At 29.0% G+C, this 27,289-nt stretch overlaps 2 protein-coding genes across 2 annotated transcripts; one reads left to right on the plus strand and one right to left on the minus strand.

The window, feature by feature from the left end:
- The first annotated feature begins 894 nt into the window (after window positions 1-894).
- LOC126847559 (27 kDa hemolymph protein-like) lies at window positions 895-11,923 on the plus strand. Its single transcript, XM_050587881.1, has 6 exons — window positions 895-1,310; window positions 1,390-1,616; window positions 9,324-9,445; window positions 10,156-10,310; window positions 10,407-10,560; window positions 10,794-11,923. Exons 1-6 carry the CDS (start codon window positions 1,271-1,273, stop codon window positions 11,029-11,031), a joined length of 936 nt encoding a protein of 311 aa, XP_050443838.1. The 5' UTR covers window positions 895-1,270; the 3' UTR covers window positions 11,032-11,923.
- Window positions 11,924-13,677: 1,754 nt separating this feature from the next.
- Window positions 13,678-26,546, minus strand: LOC126847558 (solute carrier family 46 member 3-like). The gene is made up of 8 exons (XM_050587880.1): window positions 26,409-26,546; window positions 20,561-21,192; window positions 19,287-19,647; window positions 15,741-15,842; window positions 15,522-15,659; window positions 15,311-15,394; window positions 15,028-15,184; window positions 13,678-14,418 (listed from the first exon to the last, which is right to left on the minus strand). Exons 2-8 carry the CDS (start codon window positions 21,152-21,154, stop codon window positions 14,262-14,264), a joined length of 1,593 nt encoding a protein of 530 aa, XP_050443837.1. The 5' UTR covers window positions 21,155-21,192; window positions 26,409-26,546; the 3' UTR covers window positions 13,678-14,261.
- Window positions 26,547-27,289: the final 743 nt, after the last annotated feature.

Below are 27,289 nucleotides of genomic sequence, written 5' to 3' on the forward strand. Positions count from 1 at the left end.
CTATATTTCAATTAGAATAATCAAAAGAAATATAACTATAACATTAAAATTAATTAATGAAATTATTCACTTTACTTTTAAATGAAGATGTCTCAAAATTAAATTATAATTATAAAAATAACTATTGTTTTTTAAGAAAAACATCAAAAATGCAATTTGCTTAGACTAAAAATTTAAAAAAATAGTAACCAGTTAAAAGTTTAGTAATGTCTTCGAATTTGTCAGGTAGACATTTTGGGGCCTCAGCTGAAATTAGGATCCGTGGCCCAATTTTATGAAATCAGGCATGCTCAAAAGTGTTTATTTAAAATATATATTTTGCAAGTATTTAAAAATTTAAAATATGCAGGTACCTATTCGAATATCTACTAAAAAGTAAAATATAATTTATTTATCTACATTTGCACAAATACAACTGTTACTCGAATACTTATTACTTTATAGTACAGAACAATGAACATTATTCGATATACTATTTACTATTATAACTTATAATGGAGGGATACACGGTGTATCATACAGTAAGCTGTAAGTAGTAAACGAGTGTTGGACCACGGAATACCCAGAAGGGAAACCTTGACTGACCTGGACTGATTTGGCCGACATTTTGTTTTTACGGATTACGTACAATTATCAAGCTTTTCCCTTGAAAAAGTTTTCTATAGGCAATCCATTATAGTGTGGCTCCCGGCCGCAAAACAATATGACAGTTGGCCTTTTTCGGCGGCTCACAAGAACCCGTGTAATTTTTTTAAAGTTTCCCTTCTGGTTATTCCGTGGTTGGACGACCGACGTGGTTATCACTATTTTTTTTTTTATCTATTTTGTGGCACTCTTATCAGTGAGTCGTGTGTGTGCGGTTTAGTGTTTCCCCACCGTAACAATATTTTTTCCTACTTCTGTTCGCCGGTCGCTACATTTGATGTTCTTGCGGTCGGTTAGGTCGTTCGTCACTTCCGGGCTCCGGTTTGCCTTGTGTTGTATGCGATTTCGTTAGACGGTAGTAATGTTGCGTACCCGACTGCGGTTTTTAGCTTTCCATTCCACTCGTTAATAACGTTTCTCAGCGGCCTTTCTATAGCTAACGAGCGACTATAATATTTTTAGTGTCTACACAGTAGGTACAGGTAGTTCGCGTAATAACATTATGTGAGTGACACATCAGACCGCGCTTCGAATAGATTATTCTTTTTTCATTATTTTTTTTTTTCTTTCACATTTTTCACTCGTTAATATTATACCCATATAGTTGTTTATAAAATAAATAAACATGAAGAACTTCGTCGTACCTGTCATCGTCGTTGTTTTGGGTAAGTGTCTCATGTTTGGAAGTCGTATACAATATGTAGAATAAATAATTTTGTGAGGGGTCTTGTTTTGCTTTCACAGTAATCTCAAATAATGTCAACTGGTGCGTTAGAGGAAGCGAGGGTGAGACCGACCTTAACGATCTGAAAGATACAGTTAAAAAGAAGTTTGGCTCGTTGTCGTTGGATAATGTGCCAAATATCGACCAATTAAATTCTTCTATACCGTCTCTCGAAGAGGGTGAGAAATTGTTCAAAGAAAAATGTCTACGAAACAGCCAAGTCAACAATTCTTATGAACTAGCTATGGTATGTACCTTGTCTAAAATATTTGGTCATCACGTAAGTTGCATTATAAACGATAATTTTAGAGCCAATTGACTTAGACTTCTATAGGTTTGTACTGAAAATAATGGAGGGATTAGTAAATTCCATACCTACCTATTGTTAAAAAAATGCTATCATTGTAGGATTGTGCCTTCACTATCTTCATAACTCAGTTATATAGGTGTTTTGTTAATGTTGCCAATTAATGTATTATCAATTAACCCTTTCGTTACTGACATCCTCGTACGAGGATATAACTTTAAAAATAAAATAAAATAGTAACAACGTACTATCATTATCAAAAATGTCTTTAAACACAAGTTCTAGTATAGATTGATGATAAATCGACACAGCTATATTGATAATCAATATCAGTCCAATACGTAAAAAAATTGTTGATTTTTTTTTTTTTTTAAAAATGCCTTGAACGAAAGGGTTAAGTAAAACCAACAGTATCGTGGTATTAATTGTAGGTAGAATCTAAATTCTAAACTATAGTGTAGTAATTCAAAAATGAGATGATTGAGTTAAAAACACAATTTTGTGTGTAGTTGTACTGTACGATAGTTATATTATACCTACATTTTAATATATTAATTTTTAAGAATACAAATGAGTTTGTTGTAACGAATATAATTATATTGATCATTTTTGAGTTCTGATGATTCTGTATTAGGTTTCCGTACAATACCTACGAATAAGTACGAACATGTGTAATTATGAATTATTATATAAACACAATATTATTTGTTGAAAACCCTATATGATTTTTGTAATATTGATGGTCTCCCTGACCTTGTTTGAAAAATCAATAATTACAAATTGACTTTGAACTGACTATTTGTTCAGACTTTGTTCTGTAAATTACTGACCTATTTTATTTAAATAGTTTAATTAATTTATATAATCTGAAAACCTCAGGTAAGCCCAAATTTTGATTTGTTCTTATGATTAACCACAGCTTTGATTTTTTGATAATGTAGAAGTCTAGCGACACAACAGAACAGTAGACTTGGCTAAAGAAAAAATCAATTGATTTTGGGATCCTAAATTATCCTTTAAAAAGTATACATTGTTTAGGAATTAATGCATCAATTATCAATATATATCTATTTAAATTTTTTTGTAAAAATGGGTTATTGTTACTATTTGATGAATTCTTACTGTTTTATGTATTCCTTATGTTAATTTGTAATTTAACATTGGGTCACAATAATTTCAAAGTTTAATCGGTTATTCCAGTTGGTAATAGATAATTCAGTATAGCAATTGATACATCCTTCTATTTCACTATAAATGTATACATTCTTATTTATAAGTACCGACTAACCTGTTATACTTAAACCAATACTTACTATGATACCTACTTAATTTAAACTATGATTCTGGCATTCTTGAGATTTTTAATGATTTGGTGGATTCTTAAAAAAAAGGTTACAATTTAAAAGAAAAAGAAAATTTCTTATAATCGAAAAGAATTTTTAATTTGTATTTAATAATGTACCAAGTCAAAAACCAATGTAATTTTTGTACAGATTATTTTTTTTGGCCAAATTAATTATATTTTAATTTATTATCTATATAATTGAATAGTGGCTTTAAACATATTATTATGTGGATTGGCATACAAATTTTGATTTTATTAAAATATTATTTTTATTCACACTAAACAGATAAATCTAATATTTACCTAATATAGTAATGTTTTCTAGAACGCATTAATGTTCTGTTCATTATATTCCTTACTATTTACATAAATAAGCTATAATATATAAAACGCATTAAAATTGTAAATAAATATGTTTATGTATGTCTAATAATATGTTCCTATACAGTTTTAACGAGTATGTATAGATTGCTTACGAGAAATATAAACTTCAGTTTCATAACAAAATGTTTTATAGATGTGGTACATTATAATTACGGAATAAATCAAATCATTTAATTTTACAGTTCTTATTTCAAAACATAGTTGATTGTTAAACAAAATATAATACACATAACATAACATAAGGCTAATATATGTATGCAAGTTTGTATAAAACCTTGAGAAGGTTTTAGGTTAGATATTTCTGATTATGGCTTTACGTTTGTATTTTTTGAGAATCAAATAATGACCTTCGTATAACTACTTATTATTATTGCAAGTATGCGTTCTTACGTTTAACCTCAGTCCAAGTACCACTTATTAGCACAGTCAGAAATTTGCCTTTTTAAGTATGATGATTTTTATATTTTAGTGATGGATAAGCTGTGTTTCATTACTTATTAACAAAGATGTGATGTATTATTATTACCATGATCATAAATACCACTATTTTTTTTTTTATATATCACTTGCTACTAGTAATACTAGTTCCTACCACTAATAGCAATTGCTTTTACAAATGTGAAATATGGTGTGAGGTATTATAGGATTAGCCAAGTATTATTTTCTCTTTATTAGTTTATTTTGTATCCACAAAAACTAGTTTTATATAATACTTCATCCAATATACAAAATAAGTTTTCTAAAAAACTAATAGATGGTTCTTCAGTTTTAATATTAATAAAATATAAAACAAATTATAATTTTTTTGCTTGTTATTAAAAAATAAAATGAGTATTCAAAACATGTATGATATATTATAAATATTATAATAATGTTATTAATTTCAGTACAATTTGGGTTTAGATGTTTGAATTTTTACCAAGTTCTGATTTTTCAGCCTAATTGGTCATTTTGACGTAGCATACATAATACTAGTGATGAGAATCCGAAAATCAGGATTTTCACAAAAAAAAAAACGCTATTTAAGCTACTTAAAAATCATATAAGTGTTAAAAAAATTTACTATATAAAGCTGTGTACCTAAGTAATTTTTTTTTTTTGTTAAATATGTAAAAATAAAACAAAACACCTAATAGATAAACTGCTTTTAGATTTTGGATTTATTGAAATAGTTTCAAATGGCTTAAATAGCATTTTTTTTTTTTTTGAAAAATCTGGATTTTCGGATTCCCATCACTAAATAATACAGATAATAAAATTAGAACTTTCTTTTAGTACTAAAATAATTTTTCTTATAGACAATAGATCAAAATTTTGTACTAGAAATTTTTTTATTAAAAATATATTTTAGCTGGTATTGATACCTTTGCTGTCTATGAGCAAACATATTTTGTAAACTAAATACTAGTTTTTAAGTTTTATACTAACATTTGCAAAACTTTTATCCAAATATAATTTCTAAACATAATTTTTTCAATACGGTATTTTATGTTTTTTAATTTTTATTGACTTAATACATAATTTCTTTTCTATTATCAGACATAGGTATTTAGCAAAAAAAGAAACATTATTATTACCTAAAGTTACACTAAGTTACATTTTTGTATTGATAACATTTTTTCTTAAATAACAAATGGTAATATTTCATTGACAAATGTTTCGAAATTTTTTTTATTTTAGTAATAATTATTAATATACTTCTAATATAGCTTATTTATGATTACAACTTTTGATATTTACATAGAAATTTGCAAAATAAGAATTTTATTAAACATAACAAACTCATTAATTATTTAACATTGTAGTGCTGTTATGATGACCTTATATGTTTTTAAGTTTTCTTGCATAAAATAAAAGATAATTCATAAGTTATGCAAAATAATTACTTAATATATTATTTAATTTCAATACATATTATGTTGCATTGCATAAATTGAGTATTTGAATTATAAGAACATATCAGTAGTTTATTTATTGTACGAATTAGGACAGCATTCTTAAACATGTTGTACCAACTTCATGAGTTTGCTGATATTTTACAGTGAAGTTCAAATTTAACATAACAACATATAATTATCTCTGATCTCAAAGTCCAATAAATATCAAGTTTAATCCTATTTTCGGATAAAAGATAATCTATTTACATATCTATTTAATGTATCTACAAAAACGTTTAACTTATCAACTATTCTGTAAACGTTTTATTCTATTAAACGGGATCATATTGTGATAGTGACCTTGTACCTTAAAGCTATGATTTTTATCATATTTTTAAAATGGGTATTATAGGACATGCCTGATATAATATAATTTATAATAATACAACAAAGAATGTGATTATACACAAATACAAAGAACAGTACTAACAAAAACAATAGCCTAATGCTCAACAAAAGCCAGATAAAATATATGGAAGGGGTGGTCATACTTTATATCAATAACGGTATTTTATATCCATTATCAGTAGTTAATTGTTTTTTGAAGGTTCGTTAAATTTATGAATGAACTTCCTTTTTACAATAGGTATATCTACAAAGTATATTAATAATAGTTGAATAATATGTATGAAAAAAATTGTATAGAAATGTAAACCCGGTTTGTGAATTAAAAAATTACTCCTGCTGGTACACATAAAAAAAAATGTTCTCAAAATAAGTAAGTACTAATTGAATATGTGTACAACATGAACAATTTCTCTGGGAAATTTAATAATGCTAAAAAAGTACTTTGAAATACATACATACGTTTTTATATTATAAATAATAATAAAAATGTACTGTATTTTATTATAAAACTCAAATTGTTCACCCTGGGCTTTCGCCTTTCTGACGATATCAAGAAAAATTCTGTAACCGGACATTTTCGCTATTCTTAATGTCTAATATTATTTTATACGTTTCTTTTACATTTCAAATAGTTAATCAAACAAATCTAAATCATTGGAAGGTTCTGTTTCTTCAGGTATAAGTATTGCCAAGTGGTTTAAAATACTAAAATAAATAATGATAACGTTTCAGATAATAAAAACAAGTATTTGTTTCCTTGGTAATTTTTTTCTTCAACGTTTTTTCCGTTGGTAATTTTATTCCTTGGATGTTTTTACTGCGATTCATTTAAACCTCACCTAGGCGTAATCATTAAATCCAATTTAATAGTATTTAAAGTATAATTAATTATCGTACTTTTTTATGTCGGTGAACAAAGTAATATTATATATTATTACTATAATAATATGTCTTTATTGGCATATTTTTAAGATAACCTACCTAATATGAGTTTGTGTTTAAAATAACCGAACACAAAATTAAATATACATATTCAATGTCCAGATAATTTGTTTTTCTTGTCATGAAATGTAAACTATGCGGCCAAGTGGTAACCAGTAATTTAAATAATTTCACTGGGAAACTTTGTATGTTGGCGACGATATCAATACAAAACTAAATAATTATCATTCCTCATTTTTATAGGAAATAATACAATTTGTAGGAATTTTAAGTTCATCTAAGTAATGTCGAGTAAATTATTTTTTTTTTATTGGAAATTTGGTTGTAAATAACGATTTTTTACTTACGCCTATATTAACTCAATTTTCGAGCAAAAAAATGACTTGCACCACTTAACATTTATTATTGGAATGCACTCAAATGTTTTAAAATTAATTAACCATATGTGTAGTTATACGATTGTGTTTCATTTGCTTTCTATTTATTCTTCACAAATGTATTAGCTTTGATAATAATCTATTGTTGCCGTAGGTTTTTTTTTTTTGGAACTTTTAAATCGTTATTTTCTAGAAGTAAGTAAATAATGTATTAAAGAATAATGTAATTTCTAGAGGGATATTTTTTTTTTTTGTTATAACTATTGACGCTGACCACTGTTATACTGGCCGCCTGTTTCGTTGAGTAATCGAGATGTACAAAATGTATTGTGTGTGTGAAAAATCTATGTAAAAAAAATGTGATTGCTTTGTGGACTTTGGATGTTTTATGAAATTGATAATAAAAGAACCATATTATCTATGGTTTGTAATGACTGACGTGGGGATACGTTTGTTAAAAATCCAATATAATATGATTAAAACAATCACAGGCAAAACGCCTATACTTGCTGTACAGAATTGATAGTTGTAAATACCGGGATAACGGAGTTTGCCTTCACTGTTTTCCAAACCGACAAGGTCGCAACCGATACTGATGATCTCATGCATCGACCATTGCTTATAATGCTAATAATTATAAATAATGCATAAATGCATTGTATTTATATTTCATATTATGATTTGTGCTTATGCAGCTGTTGTGAACAAAACAATGGTGGCGTAGACATGTACCATGATAACAAATTTTGATCGGTTTCCTGTTTTTAAAAATAGGCTCTCCACTATCAAACTGCGATTGACATTAATACATTATTGTATATTATCCAGTGCTCTGTCAATCAATGACAAAGTGAATGATATAAAGGGTGTTTTTGAATTGATAATAATTGACCGGTAAAGAACAGCACAGTGTATTAAATATGTATTGTCGAACGTACGTCTAATGATTGATTTTATTATTCCCAGGCTAATTTGCATTTTGCACAACAACTGCAGTGTGCGGTTTCTAAGTTGTTCTACTGTGACAACGACCAAGTAGCATGATATTTAAAAAAAAACGAATAAAAAACAAATAAAATATAAATATGACGTATTATGTACACTATTGAATTGTCCATTCTGTGATATAGTTATAAATTATTTTTTACTTTTGTTACGAACCCTTGAAATATCCTACCGATGACTCATCAAATAAATTGGTGTTTATTTTTAAAATGACTGCCATGAACAATTCTTTAGCAATTCACGTGATGAGCCGATAATGTTGATTTAACAACGTTTCACGTTTGGGTGTCTGTTGATCGAGGAGATAAAAATGAACCTAAAATAATACCTACTGTATACACATTGGCATTATTATGTTTGGTGTTCACACGCTTATGAATATTCTATTATTTGATACGTTAGCGGTTAGACCACTATTTGTGTTCCAATTGTTGAATTTAAATTTTAATAAATAAAAAAATATGTAACGCCGCGGTTTAACAATAATATAGTGTCTTGCATATTAAACCGAACTGGGGAGTAGTAAAGAAATGTATTTGAATGCATTTCAATAGGTTCACTGAATAATTATTAGCCCGAAAAATTATTCTTCCACACAATACCAAACTCAAAAACAGTTTTATAATTGAGTAATTATTAAGGAAAAAGTGTCGCCTGAGTGAATTGTATGAACTAAAAATCAAATTTAGTCCGGCATGTTGAGTATTTACCCAAAAATATGTATTTTATGCTGTTATTACAGAAGTTCTAATTGGCGTTTAAAGTGCTACATTTTTTGTTTTATTGGAAACTAAAATTTTGATCATTTTTTTTAGGGAACTATTTATTGGGAATTATTCTTTAGGTTACCAATGACACATATTTTGTAAAAAATAAAACTTATTATATTGCATCAATTTGATAGTATTTTTTTTCGATGGACTCGAAAATTATCTCAGATTTTGTGCAGTGTGATAAAGAGTAGAACAATGCAAATGTCATTTAAAATTTTTTAAAACATACTACGCATATTATGATTTACCATAGATTTTTTTTTTATCAATTTTATATGATAAATTGTTGCTTGAACGATATATCATTATACATAGTATAGTAGCTGCCTATATTTAGACCATTGTTATTTGTCTTTGAAATTTGTTTTGCAATAATTTTCATTCAATTACACGTAAATTCTTCATAATTTTGATGGTATTGTTTTTAAACTTATATAGTAATTTTCTGTAAATGTAATAAATGTAGTTGCAATAGCCATAGTATATTTACAAAAAATAATAATAATAATTAGGTAATATTTTTATCCTTGTTTCAGGAAGCCAAAGAACAACTTCAAGTATGTGTTCATTCGTTAGTCGACCTCAAAGAACTGAAAAAAGAGGTCGAGGAAGCCAAACCCAAAGGTGACGTGGACATAGTTTTCAAAAAATACTGCAAGTAAGTTTTGCTGATAAGCCGAGTATTTAAAAAATACTGATCATTCTCTAACTATGAACCAGCCAATACTTCATGAAATTCAATGATATATTAAAAATAAAACTATAGTTTTGGGTTCTTGTCATGCATATATGAATAATATTAAACATATTTGTTTCTTGCCTTTATGCCTTAAACTAATGGTAACTTAATATTACCATTAGTAACTTAATTTTCGTTTGATATTTATGATTGTCAATAAAAAATAAAATATTTTGTCTTAAATACTTCCAATGTCTGTTCAATACTTCAAGAGTTACAGTGCTTTTAAGCTTAGGATTGTTAGATAAATATTGATGCCATTTATGAAATGCTCATAATTTTCAACCAACTGGCTACTGTATGCATTGATCTATATTTGTATAATTGTATTGACAATTGATTGTTATTCACTGTGATAAACAACTCTTCTAATAATAAATTATAAATCGTCACAACGAAAGCGCTATTATAAGACAAAATATAAGTGGTCATAACTTTTATAATATTTGACGGTTAAGACAAATTGTTTGGAATTTATTTAATTTAATAATATTTATAGACAGAATACATATAAGTTTTATTTTTAATATATGGGTGAATCTTATGCAATATTGATGGGTTAATGGTGTATCACCATTGTATCACCCTGTATGTATATTGGAAAATTAAAAATTAATTAATATTTGTAGGAAATCGCCAGATTTCAAGAGCTGTGTGTTGAATTTCACATCGACTGTAGAAGTTTGCCTGGACGAAGGTGAAAAAGCTAGCAAGGTAATTCTCCAAAGCGTCACCGAAGCATTATTAGGATTTGTTTGTCACGACGAGGGCGATCGCATAGCGTGTATGTATATGTATTTACTTAACTATTTGGAACTGGTGACCGAGAATAGACAGAATATGAAAATTTTAACTGTGGTATTTTCTTTTGTTTTTACAGTGTTCTATTCAGAAGGCGGACCTGATTGCTTGATGGACAAACAAGAAGCTATTCAACACTGTCTGAATACCTCATTCAGCAAGTACTCCCCCTCCGGTGATGTTAACAGCTTATCCAACTTGCCGGCTTTCAAATTCGAAGAAGATCAGTGCAAGTTAGTAGACCCCCATAAACAATTTTCAATTAAATTACTTTTAGAAGGCAGTTATTTCATTATTTTTCAAATTTGTGATAGTGTATGTATGTACACAAAAAAAATGGTGTTATTGGCACTTAAAATAACATCACTTTTTTTTTTTTATACATTGCATTTCGTTGCTGTCGAAATTTCAGTAGTTTTATACTACTAGTTTTTCATTTACTTAAGTATATCATTATGACTTTCAGGAGTATGGGCGAGCTTCAAACATGTGTAGTAGCAGAATTGACAAAATGTGGGGAACCTACACCTGCTAATATTGTTGACTCGTTATTTGAGTTCATCCGTCGTTCAACACCTTGTTCACAATATAAGAGTGCTCAAATTCAAAAGTCTTCATCATCATCTGTAAATTTGTTATCATCAAACTCATTGACATTGTTCTCTGGTTTAATCTTTTTATTGGGACTTGTAGGATATTATTAAGAGTATTGTATAATTTGTATAGCGTTATTATAAGTAGCATGTTGCAGTACTTACCACTACAACTAATATATATATATATAAACAATGGCTTGAAATCAAAATCTTAACCACATCGTTATTTCACTTAAAGATTAATTACATCTATTAAAGCAAACTATTGCTTTTATACAAATCATTGTTGTTTTCCAGTAAATAATATTAAAAAAAAAATGTTTTAAATTCTTTTTGTCTTACTTAATTATACATAGAACAACAAATGCCACTATTTATAGGTTTTATAGTTAACCATTTAGAACAATGTTTATATTAACAAATTGTAATTTCGTGTCATAAAAAAATGAATATTGAACATACCTATTTTTATTAAAATTCTATGGTAACTTTCAAATATTATTCTAATGAAAAAATGTTTTCTACTTTGACTGTACGTAACAAGCTACTCTTTAAGGTGTTTGCTCTCTCATTTTATAATTAATTGTATTTTTATGTTATTTATATATTATTGTTTCACCAATTGAAAAAATACATGTATTTTTCATATTAATTTAGATTTTAAAAATGTATCCTAGTTAGTAAAAATTTCAATTTGTTTTTTCTAGTTGAAGGTAATTAAATGGTAACTCTAAATTGTTATTTTCTATATAATGTGTAAATACTCGTAACCGATTTGTCAATCACTATAGTTTATACTTGAATATGAATACCGACCATACGTTTGAACTTTGGCAGCCAAAAAATATTGGTATTCTTTTTATTATTGTATGAATAATTATGTTTGTAATTCAATACTCGAAAATTGTATACATAAGTAATTGGTAATATTTTATTTTATATTACATTTTTAATAAAGCCAACATGGATAACTATTCTGTTATACGGTTATTAACATACATTTTTTTCATGTAGTGTTTACTTATGACAAATATTTAAAATATGATCTTAAAACCAATCTTGATTTAAAATAAAAAAATTAAATAAAGTATGTTTTATACTACGGGTACAATTTTAAAAACTCAATATCATTTTTAAAAAACTTAAACATGTATCAATAAATAAAAAAATAGTTATGCTATAGCACTCAAATTATAAATTTTTCAACCAAAACAGTAGGGACGGAGCATATTTGACTCAGAAGGCAGAAAGGTCTTTCTCATAATTTGAACTACTACAATCTCTTTCAAATAAATACTTATGTGAAACTATGGATGGTGAAAACTATTATATATAAAAATATTAATCATTTTATAGAAAATAATCATGGTGTTTGATTTTGTTTAGTAAAAAATGTCCACTACAGATTTTTATTATAAAGTATTTTATTAAATTTGAGAGTTTAAGGTCATTTAAATCTGTTAAGATAAATTAAAGCTGAGAATGATGAAAATTTTGACTGATCGCTTGGTTAATGTATAATATTGTAAAACTACAAACTTTTAAAAAATAATGTAATATTAAATTAATTAATTTATATAAATAATAATAAGAAAAAATCACAAGTGAACGTCAGCAAGTAACAGTAATAGAAGAAGTCATGCGACTAGCATACCTCCTTCCACTTAAAAATATATATTAAATTCAAAATTAAAAAGTGTATTTTTCATAAAGTTATGGAATTGCTGTAATTTAAACAGACAAAAAATGTATACATATTTTTGTAGTTTTTCTCAATATTGACGGGGTTACTTTTTTACCTTATAATATGCCTTTTGGATTCGACTTCTGACCTAAGTCATTCTAATTTACAAATACATTTTTCTATATGTGTGGCAAAATAAAAATAGAATTGTTATAACTTGAATATTAAATCAAAATTAAAAAATTGTGATTATCAATTTAAAATAATTGGTAAGTTGTATATTTGTTTGTACTACTTCTTCATTTGATAAAAAAAAAGACAATTTCTATTTTGGTGTTGTAGAGTTTACTAAAAATCTACAGAGTTTATCATTTATTAGTAATGATAAAAATTAAATTCTTCGCAATGAACGAAATTTGAACTAATAAATGTTTAAGATATTATTTAGAAGAAAACTATGAATGTATTAAAAAATAAAAACGCGTTCCAAATATGAGTAAACAATTTTGCGTCGATTTTACATGGAATAACCAGCAACTTGTAAACAAACAATTTCGTTCAAAGTATTTTAATTAAAAATATTATTTTAACAATGCGTTGCTTTTATTGTCTATTACCAAGAATCAAATGGCATTATTTTGCACGTGGCTGTCAATTTAAAATGAAACATGAAAGATAAACGATTACATAACAATATAAAACAGTTATATAATAAACAAAAATGTACTTAAATTGTATAAATTCCACGATTTGTGTCTCACTATATTCTTTAAAACCGGTCTGCAAACCGGGTTTATCACTCTTAAAGTAAATAAAATGAATAAATCAAACTATTATACAGTGCACTGCCCTCGATACAGATCTGATCTCTATAAAGGTACTTTAAATGTTCCATATAAACATTTAAACATTGTATATAATTATTACTACAGCTAAAAAACTTAAGTAAAGAAATTAAACGATACCCACTTCTAAGGGAAACTCGAAAGGTCTCACACGAGATGGAAGTAAGTGGACTTTTTTTCAAATTGTCATAGCTAGCTAGGTTAAAAAATGTATACATTTTTTATTTTAGGCCTAGTTAAGTATATTTTGGCAACGATTTCTGATTAATCAACTCAACACACGAAGAAATTAGGCACGAAACAAATCGTTGTAAATACCCAAAAGAACAATAGCTTTTTTAGCTCCTCGTCGAATAACAATATAGATACAAATATTAAAAAAAAAAATCGTGACTCGTAATAATGTATAATTGTAATTTCTAAATGTATTTTATACAAATTGAGCGAAACAACAATTATTTACACAAAATACCTATTATTTTAGTATAATATATCATGCCATTATAAGTACATATAATGAATACAATAGATGGCATTTATTTATTTCCAAACGATTAACAAACAATTATAGTTTGTTAAATAAAAAAAAAATATTTACACAGCTCATACGGTATAGGGACGTACCAGTGAAAATCTTAAAACAAATAATAAGCGGTTTTTTTTTTATTTTTTTTTTTAAATAAATAAATAGTTATCCTACTCCGTCGAGGGGGGGGGGAGTTCGCTTAATGGCAAGTAGGTAAGAAACATCAGGCTTTGACCGCTCCATAGGAACTTGTGAATAAACAATATTGACAGTCTATGTTGTACTATTGGAGTTTCATTTCGCCAATGCCGTTCAACGAAGGCTTTATAGAACCGTATTTTATTGTGCTCACGCCGTTGGACTGTTCATCCGGGTTTGGGTCGGTGTACTCGCCATGAATACCCGCTCGAATTTCTTGTCTGTGCAGTACATAGAGTATCCTATAAATAAATTTTAAAAAAAACGCCAACGGTAATTAACTAGGTAACTATATATTAATTGTTATGTTGTTTTTAAAGGGCCAACTTTGGAAATACAATCCGAACGTGACCGAATATTTTTTTATATATATATATTTTTCTCTAGTTGTAAAAACGCCAGTTAATTTCTCAAACAAACAGGTTTGTTCGGTAAAATCCGGAATTCAATAAAGAAAAATGGCGAACGGTCTGGTTGGGATACCAGTGTATTGTAAATGTGTAAGTCACGTGTGTGTACATATATAGATGGAAAATAAAACAAACATGCCGAAAAACTGTGTACCCGTTCTTCTTACGATACACCTCGACCTAATCGATTTTAATTTTACCCTGTACGGTATTAATTTTTGTCGAAATTGGAAAAATGGCAAATGAAAAAATTAAAAAGGCCTTGATTTATTTAGTTAGTATATATGTTACCCAGGCCACCTGGTTTCGGGATTTCATTTCTAGTAAAAGAACAATTCGCTTTTGAGGAAGTTATTTGCCAATGATTTGTTACTACTATAATACGGTACACTGCTGTACCCACCACGGTATATAATAATCATGCTGACATGGTGTACTCACGCGTAATTGACGATCGTTATCAGCGTGATGCTGGCGGTAAGCAAGAAGTATGCGCCGGGGAAGTAATCGACGGTTGCTTCGTATATGGCACTGTATAGAGGGCCACAGAAAACTGGTACCAGGTTTTCGCCGATGCTGGTAACCGCGGTAACTTGACCTAATAATGTGACAAGATATATTATTATTTGCGGTTCTTAAACGGCCAAACGAAAATTTGATTTAAAACGGCATTTTAAGTTTTTATTTTTTTTTTTTTGTTATTTTATAAACATTATATTTTTACCGAGCTCTTCCGCTGGAATGATTTTATTCACGATCGACTTTTGTGAAATGATCGCTGGTCCTTGCAAGAAATTTATGGCGGCCGCTGTGTGGACAAAACGAAAGTGTCAAGTAAATAAAATACGACTTGAAAATGTTATGTTATTACAAATAAATATATATATATATATATGTATGTAACAGCAATTAGTAGTTCTTATATGCGCTCTTACCAAAATAATAGACTACTTCGGAACCGGCCAAAGCAAATACTATTTGCGATACGAATTTTCCAATACTGGCAACGATACCTACAAGTGCGTCGTCTGCACCGTATTTCTTGATCACAACTCCCAGAACCAACGACGTTCCTGGAAAATATTATAATTTCATAAATATATATACATATAATATACCCCAATGAAAAATAAAAACTATAATCGTTAGGTTACCAATGAGATTGATGACCATTGAAAACGTCGAGAAAATGCTGAACTCCATTTCGGTCCAGTTGAATTTGATACGGGTGAACAAATAGGAAACACCTTTCTCACCTAAAATTAAAAAGCAAAATTATGATTTTTTTTTTTTATGTTTAGTGTTAATTTTTTCAAACAATACTAAGGTGCAAAGGTACTTAAATAAAACTGAGTATGGAGGAGGGGCTAAAGCAAAGCCTCGTGTAAAGAGAAATTTAAAGGGAGGAGGGTTCAAAACTCTGCCCGAATTTTTTTTCACGCCCACTACTTAGCGCAGTTTTTTAATTTTTATTATTTTTCATATCATAATTATTATAATTATGTACGATAAAAACTCAAAAATGCGATCACTCAAAACCTTTTGAATAAAATATACAAAAACATTACAATTTAAAAAGTAGTTTTTGACTTTATCTATTTTAACTTATCAGTTTTATTAGTTTCAATGGGCTGTAATAATTTTCATCGTTACAAGTGAGTGATTTTGAAGTGTCATATTTCAGACTTAAGAATCTTTTTTAAATGGAAAAATTAAAATTCCCCATATTAATAAAATACAAAATAGGTGGTTCTGTTTGCTAGGCGGGAAACTGTCTAGCGAATTTGCCACGAACCCATTTCATGATGGACCTTTAAGGCCTGTTAAGCTATGATGATGAACATTTTGTTTAGATTGAATCTAGTTTTAGAGATACAGCTCACTGCCAATGTTACCTTATATGAATACTTAAATAGCCATCCGTCAAAATGCAGGGTTCCTTACAAAATTACTATTTTATGTTTACATAAATTACATCACTAGACACAAGAAACTTATGTTTTGGTATTTTTTTTTATACATATTGCTAAGGCAGTCCCATTGAAAGTTCTGCTTTGCAAGCATTGAATTAATCGGTAAATACTTATAAAATTACCAAAAATCTTGTCATAATAACTTAAATCAACAAATTATAACTATCCTCCAAACTAGAGCCAATTGGATGAATATAATGCTATTTTTTTTAAATCAGATCACCATGTTAGTAAATAATGAAATTAATTTTTAAGACAACTAAATGTGATTTTACCTGGGTAATATTTTGTCGTCACATTGCGACAAGTTCAGCCTAATAATTGAAAGAACAATTTTTACTTGTTTGGTAATTATCTTCGGTGGGCGGTCCAAGTAAATTTTGAGCTTTTAATTGTGTTTTTTAATTATTTTTAAAACGGTTAAAATCTCGTTTTTGTTAAAATCTAACCTTACTGGTTATAACCGCTCGCCGAAGATATTGTTCTAAAAATAACTAGACAAATTTAAAAAAAATTGTCTTAAAACTCATACATAATAATATATTTTTACTTGACCACTTTACAAGACGGCGAACATTTGTTAGAATATGATATGTTTAACTTTTTATTTTAAACTATTAAGGCAACAAGAAATAGTCATTATTAACAATTTTAAAAATTTTAATAGGAAAACATCCGTCTTTTTAAAAATTACTTGCCATCAATGTTCAAATTGATCATCTTGTGATATTTATATAGCTTTTATATAAATTATGGCAATAGATACCTAACTTGGTCGACTCCCTTACAAAATAATCATTGACGACAGTTTTTTTCTTCATTTAAAAAAAACAATGTGGGGAGCACCTCCCCTATCACCACCAAGGGAACCACACTGAGTATTGTGGTTTATAACATTAGATCAATACAGTCCATATTTATATACATAAAAACGGTCAAACAATTATTTTGATGGAAGACTAACGTCCATAAAATAGTATTGTTTAAATATTTTCTCTTAAATCTCCTGTAATACAAAATCGTAAGCGGCCATTTTAGTACTCTAATGTTACACATTTTTCAAATAGTTTTTTGGTTTATAAGTTGTAGTCGACGACTCCTTCTCCCTTTTACCGGGTCATCAACTCGTTTGGTACAAGATCAAGAACGAGTTTAACCTCACCAGCCTAACCCTCCAATTCTGAATTCCACCTGAACCCGTCTGATCTTGATACCTATATACGAGTATACATCTTAAGGAAGAAAACTACTATTATTAAAAACACAGTAATTTTTGGTAAATTAACACGCGTTAAGCGTTGTACGAAACATTGCCACAGTTAGCACAGAACAATGACGATTTACAATAATGTTTTATTAAATGTAAAAATACACACAGTACATTATAATTTATATCATAGATTAAATATACAATGTATATATTTAATATATAATAGGGGAACGAACTTAACTCCTAATAAACTATATAAAAAAAACTAAGAAGATAATTTTCTATCTTATATATATTATCTATTTTATTATTATATTTTTGCATCACATTGGTTGTAAATTGCGGCATGTGTATGGGTATTTATAATAATTGTAGCGTTTGTAATCGTCGTAGAACAAATGACCATGAATCTTTTATTTAGCTTAGGCACATTTTAATTACAAATAACTACCCACGACCCATGTATTACATAACGTATAATTCCTGAATAATATTAAGCATAGCCTGTTTTAAAAAATTAATTCTAGCGATAGTGGTTACGTAATACCTACATCAAACTGTAGGTTGTGTGTAAATCGAGGATAACTAAATGTAAAATTGTCTATTACAAGATGAGAATAATTACACCCTATTACACAACAATTATCAATTATTATAAGATGGAAATGATATTACTGGTAATATACTCGAGTATTGCATTGATAACATATTACTATAATAATTTATACTATACAATTTGTATTGTTTTTTTAATTTCAAAATGTCAAAAAATAAAGTCACATGTTAAACAAATATAACATGTGCCTGCGTTATAGTTATCGGTAGTTTTATTCGTTATAGAGTAACAAGTAAGTTTCTACTCTGATTACTAATGAAGTAATCAAAATGTATTTTACATCTCAGGTAAAATGCAGAGCACTGCCCCTTAAAAATGTTTGGTGAGGGAACAAATTTTTTGCTATTTACTACCACTTTTTTGACAAGATAACAAAAAACCTGCACAATTTATGGTTAGCCTAATTATTTTGGCGCAATACACTTCATGGAACTTTCAAGCACTACCTACCCGAATATTGGAACTTTTACACCTTTTTAGTTTTGGTGGGCTCAAATATGTATATTTTATAATAATGAAAACCATTATATTTTTTGAATGATATAGATGTTAATTTTCAATTTTTTCATAATGCATACAAATAAAAACGTTAATGATTTAATCTATAATAACATTTTCATTAATAACTGATCGACAACACTTGACCCTATTGTGAGATAAATCGTACTATATAAAAAAAAACTAACTAATCAATGAATTAATTATCATTTCGTCTTAACCGTCATTTATAAATGGAAGGACAGTATATATGAACGTAATACATTTTAAAAATTATGGTGACCAACTAGCAAGAATTCTAATAAATGCGTTAAAAGGCTAAAGTGTGTATTTTTTTTTTTAATGGTAAGATCCGGGTATTTATGAGCAAATAGAATACCCGTGAGTCGTTTAAAAATATTACCTTGCAATGGTCCCATAATTGTGGTGATCAGTATCGTCAGCACTATGACTTTCAGTCTTCTATGATTTTTTTCTTTTTTGAAACTCACGCGGAACGCTTCGATGATGTGTTTCAGATCGAAAAAGAACTTGATTCGAGACCAATATGTGCCTTTGTTTTCTTTGCTATTTATTACCGGATTTTTGTCTTCAACAAAAGTGTAAGCAAAATATATACTGATAATACAAAGTATTGACGAGATGCCGTACACTCCGTAGAACCCTAATTTCCTGTACAGTATTCCGGAGAATGCCGTTCCAATGGGTAGACTTATGGCCACTGTCAGGTTTACCAAACCCACTCTCATCGTCTTGTCTTTTAGCTGAAATCGAAAACAATTTTATTTTATTTATGGCTCGAGTATATAGTGCACAAATATTTTATCTTGCGTATCAACTTATGCACAACTAATAACTCATGAATAACGGCGCGTACAGCCCACGCCATTAAGCTCGGTCAAGTGCTTTATCCACTCGCTGTAATCCCTTATCGAGTATCAACATTCAACACATTTTTTGTTGTTTCCAAACTGGTTATTCCATATACTGGTCGGCTATCCGTCCGTACCCGGGAGAAGTTTTTCAAACGGCGGAAAAACCAGTTCGGAAACAACATATTTTGCAGTCGGAATAAAGGGACTACAGTATTAAGGATGAGAGCAGTACCGTAGCCAGAAGTTTATTTTGGAAGAAGGGGAACTAGTTCTGAAGGTTCAAGGAGTAGAGAACATTTTAAAACAGCCGACAGTTATTGCGTGCCCACATAAATTTAATAACAATTTATAGGGGAAGAAACGGGGAACGTGCCCCTAATGTGCCCCCCCCCCGGCCACGGTACTGCATGAGTGCAAATATTATGCATCGCAGACTCTAGGCATACGACGAAATGTTATTTTCACATGTTATTAATAGTCCATTAAGAGCGTCACTTTGTTTTTTATTTGCATTTAAAACAAGATTCGGTAAATGCAAATTTTTGAACAACCGTGCGACATCATTGTCGCCAAACCTTATTTTTAGCGTTTCTTAAAGTAATATTTTATCAATGTTCAGCGTGTTTCACTTATTTGTCATCGTTTATTAATAATACTGATATTTGTTATTGTTTTTCAACAATGTTTTTATAATATTATATCGTTTGACTAAATATCGAGAACAAAAGCTTAGTAATGAATTCGTGCCAAGTATCCAATCAGATAAAAATATAATTGATACAAACGTGTGCGTTAAACTCACCGTGCTGATGTCTCCGACATAGGAAAACACTGCCATAAACATGACTACCCAATATCCGGTCAAAGCTATGGGTAGGGACTGCCATAGGCCTGATACTTGCATTGGTAGTTCGTCGAAGAAGTAGACACAAATAAAAAGGCCAATGTTTTTAATAAGTTCTCCATAAAGTGGCAACAGCATACAAGGTCTCCTCCGACGGTTTCGATCACTCCAGGAACCCAGGAATATAACAAATACGGTCGGTATGCTGTTTTGTAAAATGGTCTGCCATATGAGCATGTTGGCCACTAATTTTTGTACTTGAAGTTCACTGGTATCCGACGAGTTGGAAGAGTCTTGGTGATCGAGTGAAGCACACACTCTTTTACTGAGATCTAGGTTCACTCTGCACGCTTTTTGGATGTTCAAATTTTGATTTGTTAAATTTACTAGAACGCAGGCAACTATGTAAGGCAACAGGATAGGCTCGACTGTCAGCCGTTTTAGAAATGGCTTTTTCTGCTCGGCTTCAGTGTTGCTGATTTTTTCTTCTCCTGGTGATGGTTTCAACATAGCTACGTGAGCCTCATCCGATTCATGATTATCGCTCCCCATTTTTTTTTGTGGTATTTCAGAGAATCAACTCAATTAAACTAGAACAAACAAAATAAAATAATAACTTAACTGCATGTATTTAAAAAAAAAAAACGAGTAAACTTTGGATTTGTTTTAACTGTGATTATAAATTAATAATTCTTATGTAACGTAGTAGTTATTTACATTATAAATTATATATCAAACCATTCAATTTGTATGTTTTTTTGTGAATTTTTGACACTAAGAGACACTAAGAGCTTTTCAACAAATTAAGTGTTAATTTTATTTTTCAATGACACCCTACTCGTACTTTATTAATTTATTGTTAAATTATGTAATTATTATTATATGGTAAAAGAATATTATACCGAAAATAATTACCATCTGAAATTTAGGCAGAGGCTAGAGGGTAGGGTATATAATAAAATAATAATTATTATATTAGCTAACCTACACGCATTATTCGCATTCAATTGATAGATATTTTGCCCTTGATTTAAATAATAAGTAATTAAATAATTAAATATTTCAAAAAATTCGTGTAAGCTAAAGTGGAAAATTGTAGTGAAGGGCTTTTTTAAATATTTTATTACTTTATACTATATAACCACAAGTGTTGCTCAGGGTTTCCTGGATATAAATAAATGTTTTTAACTAGTTAAATATAATATGTATATTTTTTTTTTTTTAGTGCAGGCGTGTGACAGAGTGAGATAAGATGTGTATCAACGCACGGTCGCTGGTTTGAATCTGGGTCACTGACGGTTTGTTCTTCCGGGTGGGCAATCTGTCTGGGGGAAGAAATCTCTCTCTGGGGCCAACTTGTTTGGTAGCGGTAGGTCAGCTATAAGCCCAAAAATGCCAAACCTAAACCGTCTAAGCCCCGATCGACGAGAATAACGAACGAAAAGAACTAGTTAAATATTTTTTAAAAAATTAGTTGTTAAGACTGCCATTATTTTTAATAATACGTTTTTATGGTGATAAAACAGTTCAATGCCCAAGCCCGGCAGCTTAACCTATATTCATAATTGTGAACAATATTTGATTATTTTTCCGTTTAATCATGAACTTCGATAGAAAGTATCATAGTTTGAGGTATTATTAGTTACAAATAACTTACTAAGCTTTATTCTTTGACTTAACATTGAATCAAAGATAACAAGGTATATTTTTATCCATATTTGTCTTTTACTGAATCGATTTTTTCATGTTGCTATATGGATACAAAAAATGTTCACAAAGGACACTTTTAAAGGAAAAGACAACAAATTCACGCTTTCCCCTACATTTCTCTTAAATCTAGAAAACAGCCTTAAAAAAAATGACATGTTTTTTAGCTATTTTACAGCTGTCCAATGGTCAGTATCTCTGATCGCGATTACCCACTATTGGTTTTATTAGATTACAACAACGACTAGACTGAATAACCGTTAATGTTCAAACAAATTTTTAATAATATGTAGGTTTATCAATATGTAGGTTATCAAAACATAAATGACGTCACACATTTTTTACGGTCTATGATTTTTTAGCGTCTTGAATGACTCGCCTTTATCTGAACAACTAACCGGCTTTGTGTTCTACTCCAGAACATACTAAGGGTTATTTTTTTTAACTAATTATTATTTTTAATACTTGATGAAATATAAAAACCAATTCTTAGAGTGAAATTTCCATAAGAAGGAAAATAACAATGTTGCTTAATTGTATTATAAAAAATAATGGTATACGAAATAAACATGATGAATTTATGTGCATTAAAATGTTAGTAATTAGTACTCTTTTTTTAACCATGTTATTAAATAAACTAAAAGGTATGTTACCTAAGACTGATACGATAAAACGATTTTTGAAAAGTATACTTTTGCCAAACAAATTGTTATTTTTTTGTACTTAAACTATATTTTGGGATTACAAATAACAACAAATTTAAAATACGACTGATAATTAGTTAAAGGTAGTGTTTTTATTTAACTGCTTTCCTGGAAAATCTTTATTTTTATCTAATTTGTTTTATTTTTTTATACAGGTTCCTGTCATGTTGAACTTTTCTTTCCTCCCAAAAAGATTTTAAAATATGACACTAAGCGAATTTCACAAGAATTTTACATAGCATATCAGTGTAAATAGAAATGAACGAAAATGGATGACAGTTTTACAACAAAATATAAATGTTATGTATGTATATTGTATATTGTAAATATATTGTATTAACCACATCAGTTAATTCCTCTCACCGACTGAATAAGCCGATATAGACCTACTCATGTAGGAATAGTTTGTAATAGTAGTTGCTAAGAGCAGTAAGTTTGTATTTAGTTTCAAATTATTTCATAGCGTTAATATCGTTACAAACTAATCATTATTCTACGTCTAAGATGACAATGTTAGTATAACGTTAACCAAATGATTTATATTTGTGATTATAAATTAATATAAAAAACAAACGCAATGTCGACTATATTGATAACAGGTTTAGACTTAAATGGCAACATATTGTAAGTGAACAACTGACAAAAACAGATTGTGGGATTATAAAGCTCAAGGTACATCACACGAAGTGTCATATTTATTCGTGTTTTAAAACTCTGTTTGGTAAAATTAAAATATTATATTCTTATTTATTTATTTAAACGGGCAAAAATGACTAATTAAAAAGAATATACAATGATCGATGCGTACAATTTTCTAGATAAAATCTTTGTGGTTACTAAACACTATTAAATAGGTTAAATATTACTAAGTAAACATTAATATTAAGTTAATTACAATATAAATATATACAAATACATAACCATAGGTTTTTGGATATTTCTTACATACTAGTTAAACATATTTTTTTATTAAATTATTTAAATATAAATTAAAGTTATCAATAGTTGAACATGAAAATAAATCAATATGATATGTACTAACTAATTCCATACCTCTAATCATAGGAGAATTTTACCATAATTGCTAGACTGAAATGGTACATAAAAAGTATTTTGTTGTCTAGTACTCCGATTAGGAACCAGAAAGCTTAAGCTTGAAAGCAATTCTGGACAATAAACCTGCCCATTAAGTATTTTAAAAATAAAACCGAGATCTAACCTTTTCCTTCGTATCTCCAACGGTTCCAAGTTTAAAAGAGACAATAGTGGCTGATAAGAAGAGTGAGGTTGACGTTGAATGTCGCAGTTAAAAGACAATAATCTCAAAAAACGATTTTGTATCGGACCTACTTTACTAGGAGACCAAACTATAGAGCAGTAATCAAATATTGACCGTACATATGAACATTAAAGTGCTTTTAATGCATACGGATTATTAAAACCTTTGCAGTTTCGATTAATAAAACCAAGCATAGAGGAGGCTTTGTTTTAAATATATAAATAATGTTCATTAAATGATAGAGGTGCATCAGATATTATACCTAGGTCAATATTTTTATAGATACGAGTGAGTTCAGAATCATTTAAATAGTAGTTATAAAGATATGATGCCCGTTTTTTCGAGAACGATAATACTTTGCACTTGGAAATATTTAAATGTAAACTGTTCTGGTTGCACCAATCATAGAGGACGTTTATGTCATTTTGAAGTAACTTAGCATCATTTGGGGTCTTAATAACACGAAATAATTTTAAGTCATCCGCAAAAAGTAACATGTGTGAATTGTTAAAATTCATATCATTAATGAATATGTTAAATAGTAATGGTGCTAAATGAGACCCTTGAGGGACACCCGAACTTACATCATACTGACTTGAACTAAAATTTTTAATTTTAACATATTGTTTCCTACCAGAAAAAAAGGAAACTAACCACGAATGAAAAGGATTGCGTATACCTAAGTGATATAATTTAGAGGCAAGAATATTGTGGTCAATTTGTGGTCAATCATATTATGCTTCCATAATATGTTTACACTACTAACAAAAGTCTAATGATTATACATTCGACTAGTACAAGTTTTGATACGCTATTACCATTGATTGTAATTAATACTGTAATTGGTATTTTTAATTAATCTTATTACACCAGACGGAAGTCCAAAATTTAGTAGCTACCACGCTGAGAGATGATAAACATATAAATTAGTTATCTGGTTCCTGTGTACTATATTATAAATTAATACCTGTATATATTGGACATGTCTATATTTGAATAACAGAAAAAATAAAAAATTATTACGTAATGTACATTTGTAATTTACAAATAAGTTTTAGGCCACAGTATCGAAAATGGAGAGTTATCTCGTTTCAGATTTAAGTAATGTGTGATTATTGGATTGTGTTACTATTAGGGAGATGTGTATGTATATTGTATATATATATATATATATATGTATGTATGTATATCAATCATTAAGAGATATAATTTAGATACTGTTGAATTTTGGAATTAATTGACGTCAATTTACGTTATCCTCTTATTCGAGTTTCGTAAAATACATAATTCTTAACATTTAAACAATAAACGAACACTATTTTTTATTAAATATTATAACAGCCGACATGTTTACGGAAAAAATATTATTCCCGTAACAACAAGTAATAATAATTATTAACATTGTTTTTAATTGTTGAATATTATGGACAGTAGTTGGGCGTATTTGTTACAAACAATCTAAGTTAATATGAAGCGATTAAAATGCCTTGAAAGTTGTAAAATTAAATTAAAAATTCGAAAGTTGGACTTATTTCATGTTAGCCCGTTTTATTTTAATTTTTATACAAATAAAAAGTTGTCGCATAGGATTCAAGAACTACGAGTTCCTTAATATTTTGCTGTACCTACTTAACGGTACAAATATTCGGCTCTTGCGAACATTTTGATATTTTTGAAAAGTGGATAGATGTAAAGCTCGACTTTAGAATGGGATGGAAGTGTATAACCGAGTGAAAAGATGGCTAGACTAACGTCGGAAACCCCCGCTGATCTAAGACAGCCCGCATCAGCGGGGGTTTCCATCTTGGAACACTTGACGTGCAATGCCGCGTATATGCAGCTTGCATTTTATAACAAGCGCAATATTACTACGAGTAACTAATTAATAGATAATAGGTAGTTTTTGTGTAAACAACAAGTAAATGGAAGTTCTTAATAGCAAAATTAAGACAATATGACATTGTGCAGGCACGTGGCATTATGAATATTATGTTTTATTTATAGTAAGTATGTATATATACTATGTATACTATGTATATATACTATGGGTTATTCGAGGTTTACTTGCTATTTTATAACACCCAAATGTTTACAGAAGTAAAAATGATAAACGTACCAAATGTGTCCCGAATTATTGTAGTTTTGACACCATGGAATCACTCAATCAGTAGACACGTTCTGTTGGACCGCCGCTTGCCGGGTTACTGACTAAACACATATAATATTATTACCGTGCATATGCACTAAGCATGCAACGGCGTGGCAACGTCTAACGTTAAACCGGTTTTGGATTATATCACAGTATAATATTGTGTATATTATCAGGCATTCCATATTAAAACGACACAGTCAGTGGTCAAGACCGTTTGTTATGGGAACCCGATTTTAATTGCAATCAAGCGTTTTAGTGTTTCCGACCACAACGCCCTTGTCAGCCGCGTGTCTAGACCTATTTCTATGGATAAGTATATACCTAGTACGGTTCATCTCCTTTTCTGTCCTAGGCTTAAAACATATGCATATTTTGTAATAAACACAAATTCAAATAGGTAACTACTAAATGAAAGCGTTTAAAAAACTGTTGATTCTTTTTTTTTATGTGCTATTATTTTTTTTTTTTTTAATTACTATAGCACATCAAATACCATTGTAGCATTTTTATAATATGTAAGTTCTTATAGTAAGTACCCAGCATTCAAAATAAATTGTATTATTTGCGGAGTAAAACAAGAATTTAGTACTAGAATAAAAATTTCAACAGAAAAACTGTTGATTGACGGAAATTTAGGGGCAGGTATAATCGTAACACTGTAAATTTGATTTAGAATTCAACAAATCATTTTGCTAAATAAATAAATTATGAAAATTTAGAGACGATTAAATACTTTTTGTACAAAAATGTTCTTTCATTTAAATTAAAGTGAGTAGATATCCCACTGTCTCCTATGACGCTTTGCACGGATAAAATATATGAGTGTATTCTTATTTGAACCAGAG

Source organism: Adelges cooleyi, unplaced genomic scaffold, assembly GCF_023614345.1.
Source record: "Adelges cooleyi isolate 19-005CV unplaced genomic scaffold, UGA_ACOO_1.1 ACOO_flye_CR_arks_rails_tigmint_CR_PRNA_108, whole genome shotgun sequence".
Classification (NCBI taxonomy): domain Eukaryota; kingdom Metazoa; phylum Arthropoda; class Insecta; order Hemiptera; family Adelgidae; genus Adelges; species Adelges cooleyi.

What these genes read in the sequence shown, in the direction of transcription:
- LOC126847559 (XM_050587881.1), top strand. Translation starts at nt 1,271, where the DNA reads ATGAAGAACTTCGTCGTACCTGTCATCGTCGTTGTTTTGG. An exon ending in CGAGGGCGATCGCATAGCGT is followed by an intron (nt 10,311 to 10,406) that starts GTATGTATATGT and finishes TTGTTTTTACAG; the next exon opens with TGTTCTATTCAGAAGGCGGA. An exon ending in TTCGAAGAAGATCAGTGCAA is followed by an intron (nt 10,561 to 10,793) that starts GTTAGTAGACCC and finishes TATGACTTTCAG; the next exon opens with GAGTATGGGCGAGCTTCAAA.
- LOC126847558 (XM_050587880.1), bottom strand. Translation starts at nt 21,154, where the DNA reads ATGGGGAGCGATAATCATGAATCGGATGAGGCTCACGTAGCTATGTTG. An exon ending in ATGTCGGAGACATCAGCACG is followed by an intron (nt 19,648 to 20,560) that starts GTGAGTTTAACG and finishes TTTCGATTTCAG; the next exon opens with CTAAAAGACAAGACGATGAG. An exon ending in AATTATGGGACCATTGCAAG is followed by an intron (nt 15,843 to 19,286) that starts GTAATATTTTTA and finishes TTTTAATTTTAG; the next exon opens with GTGAGAAAGGTGTTTCCTAT.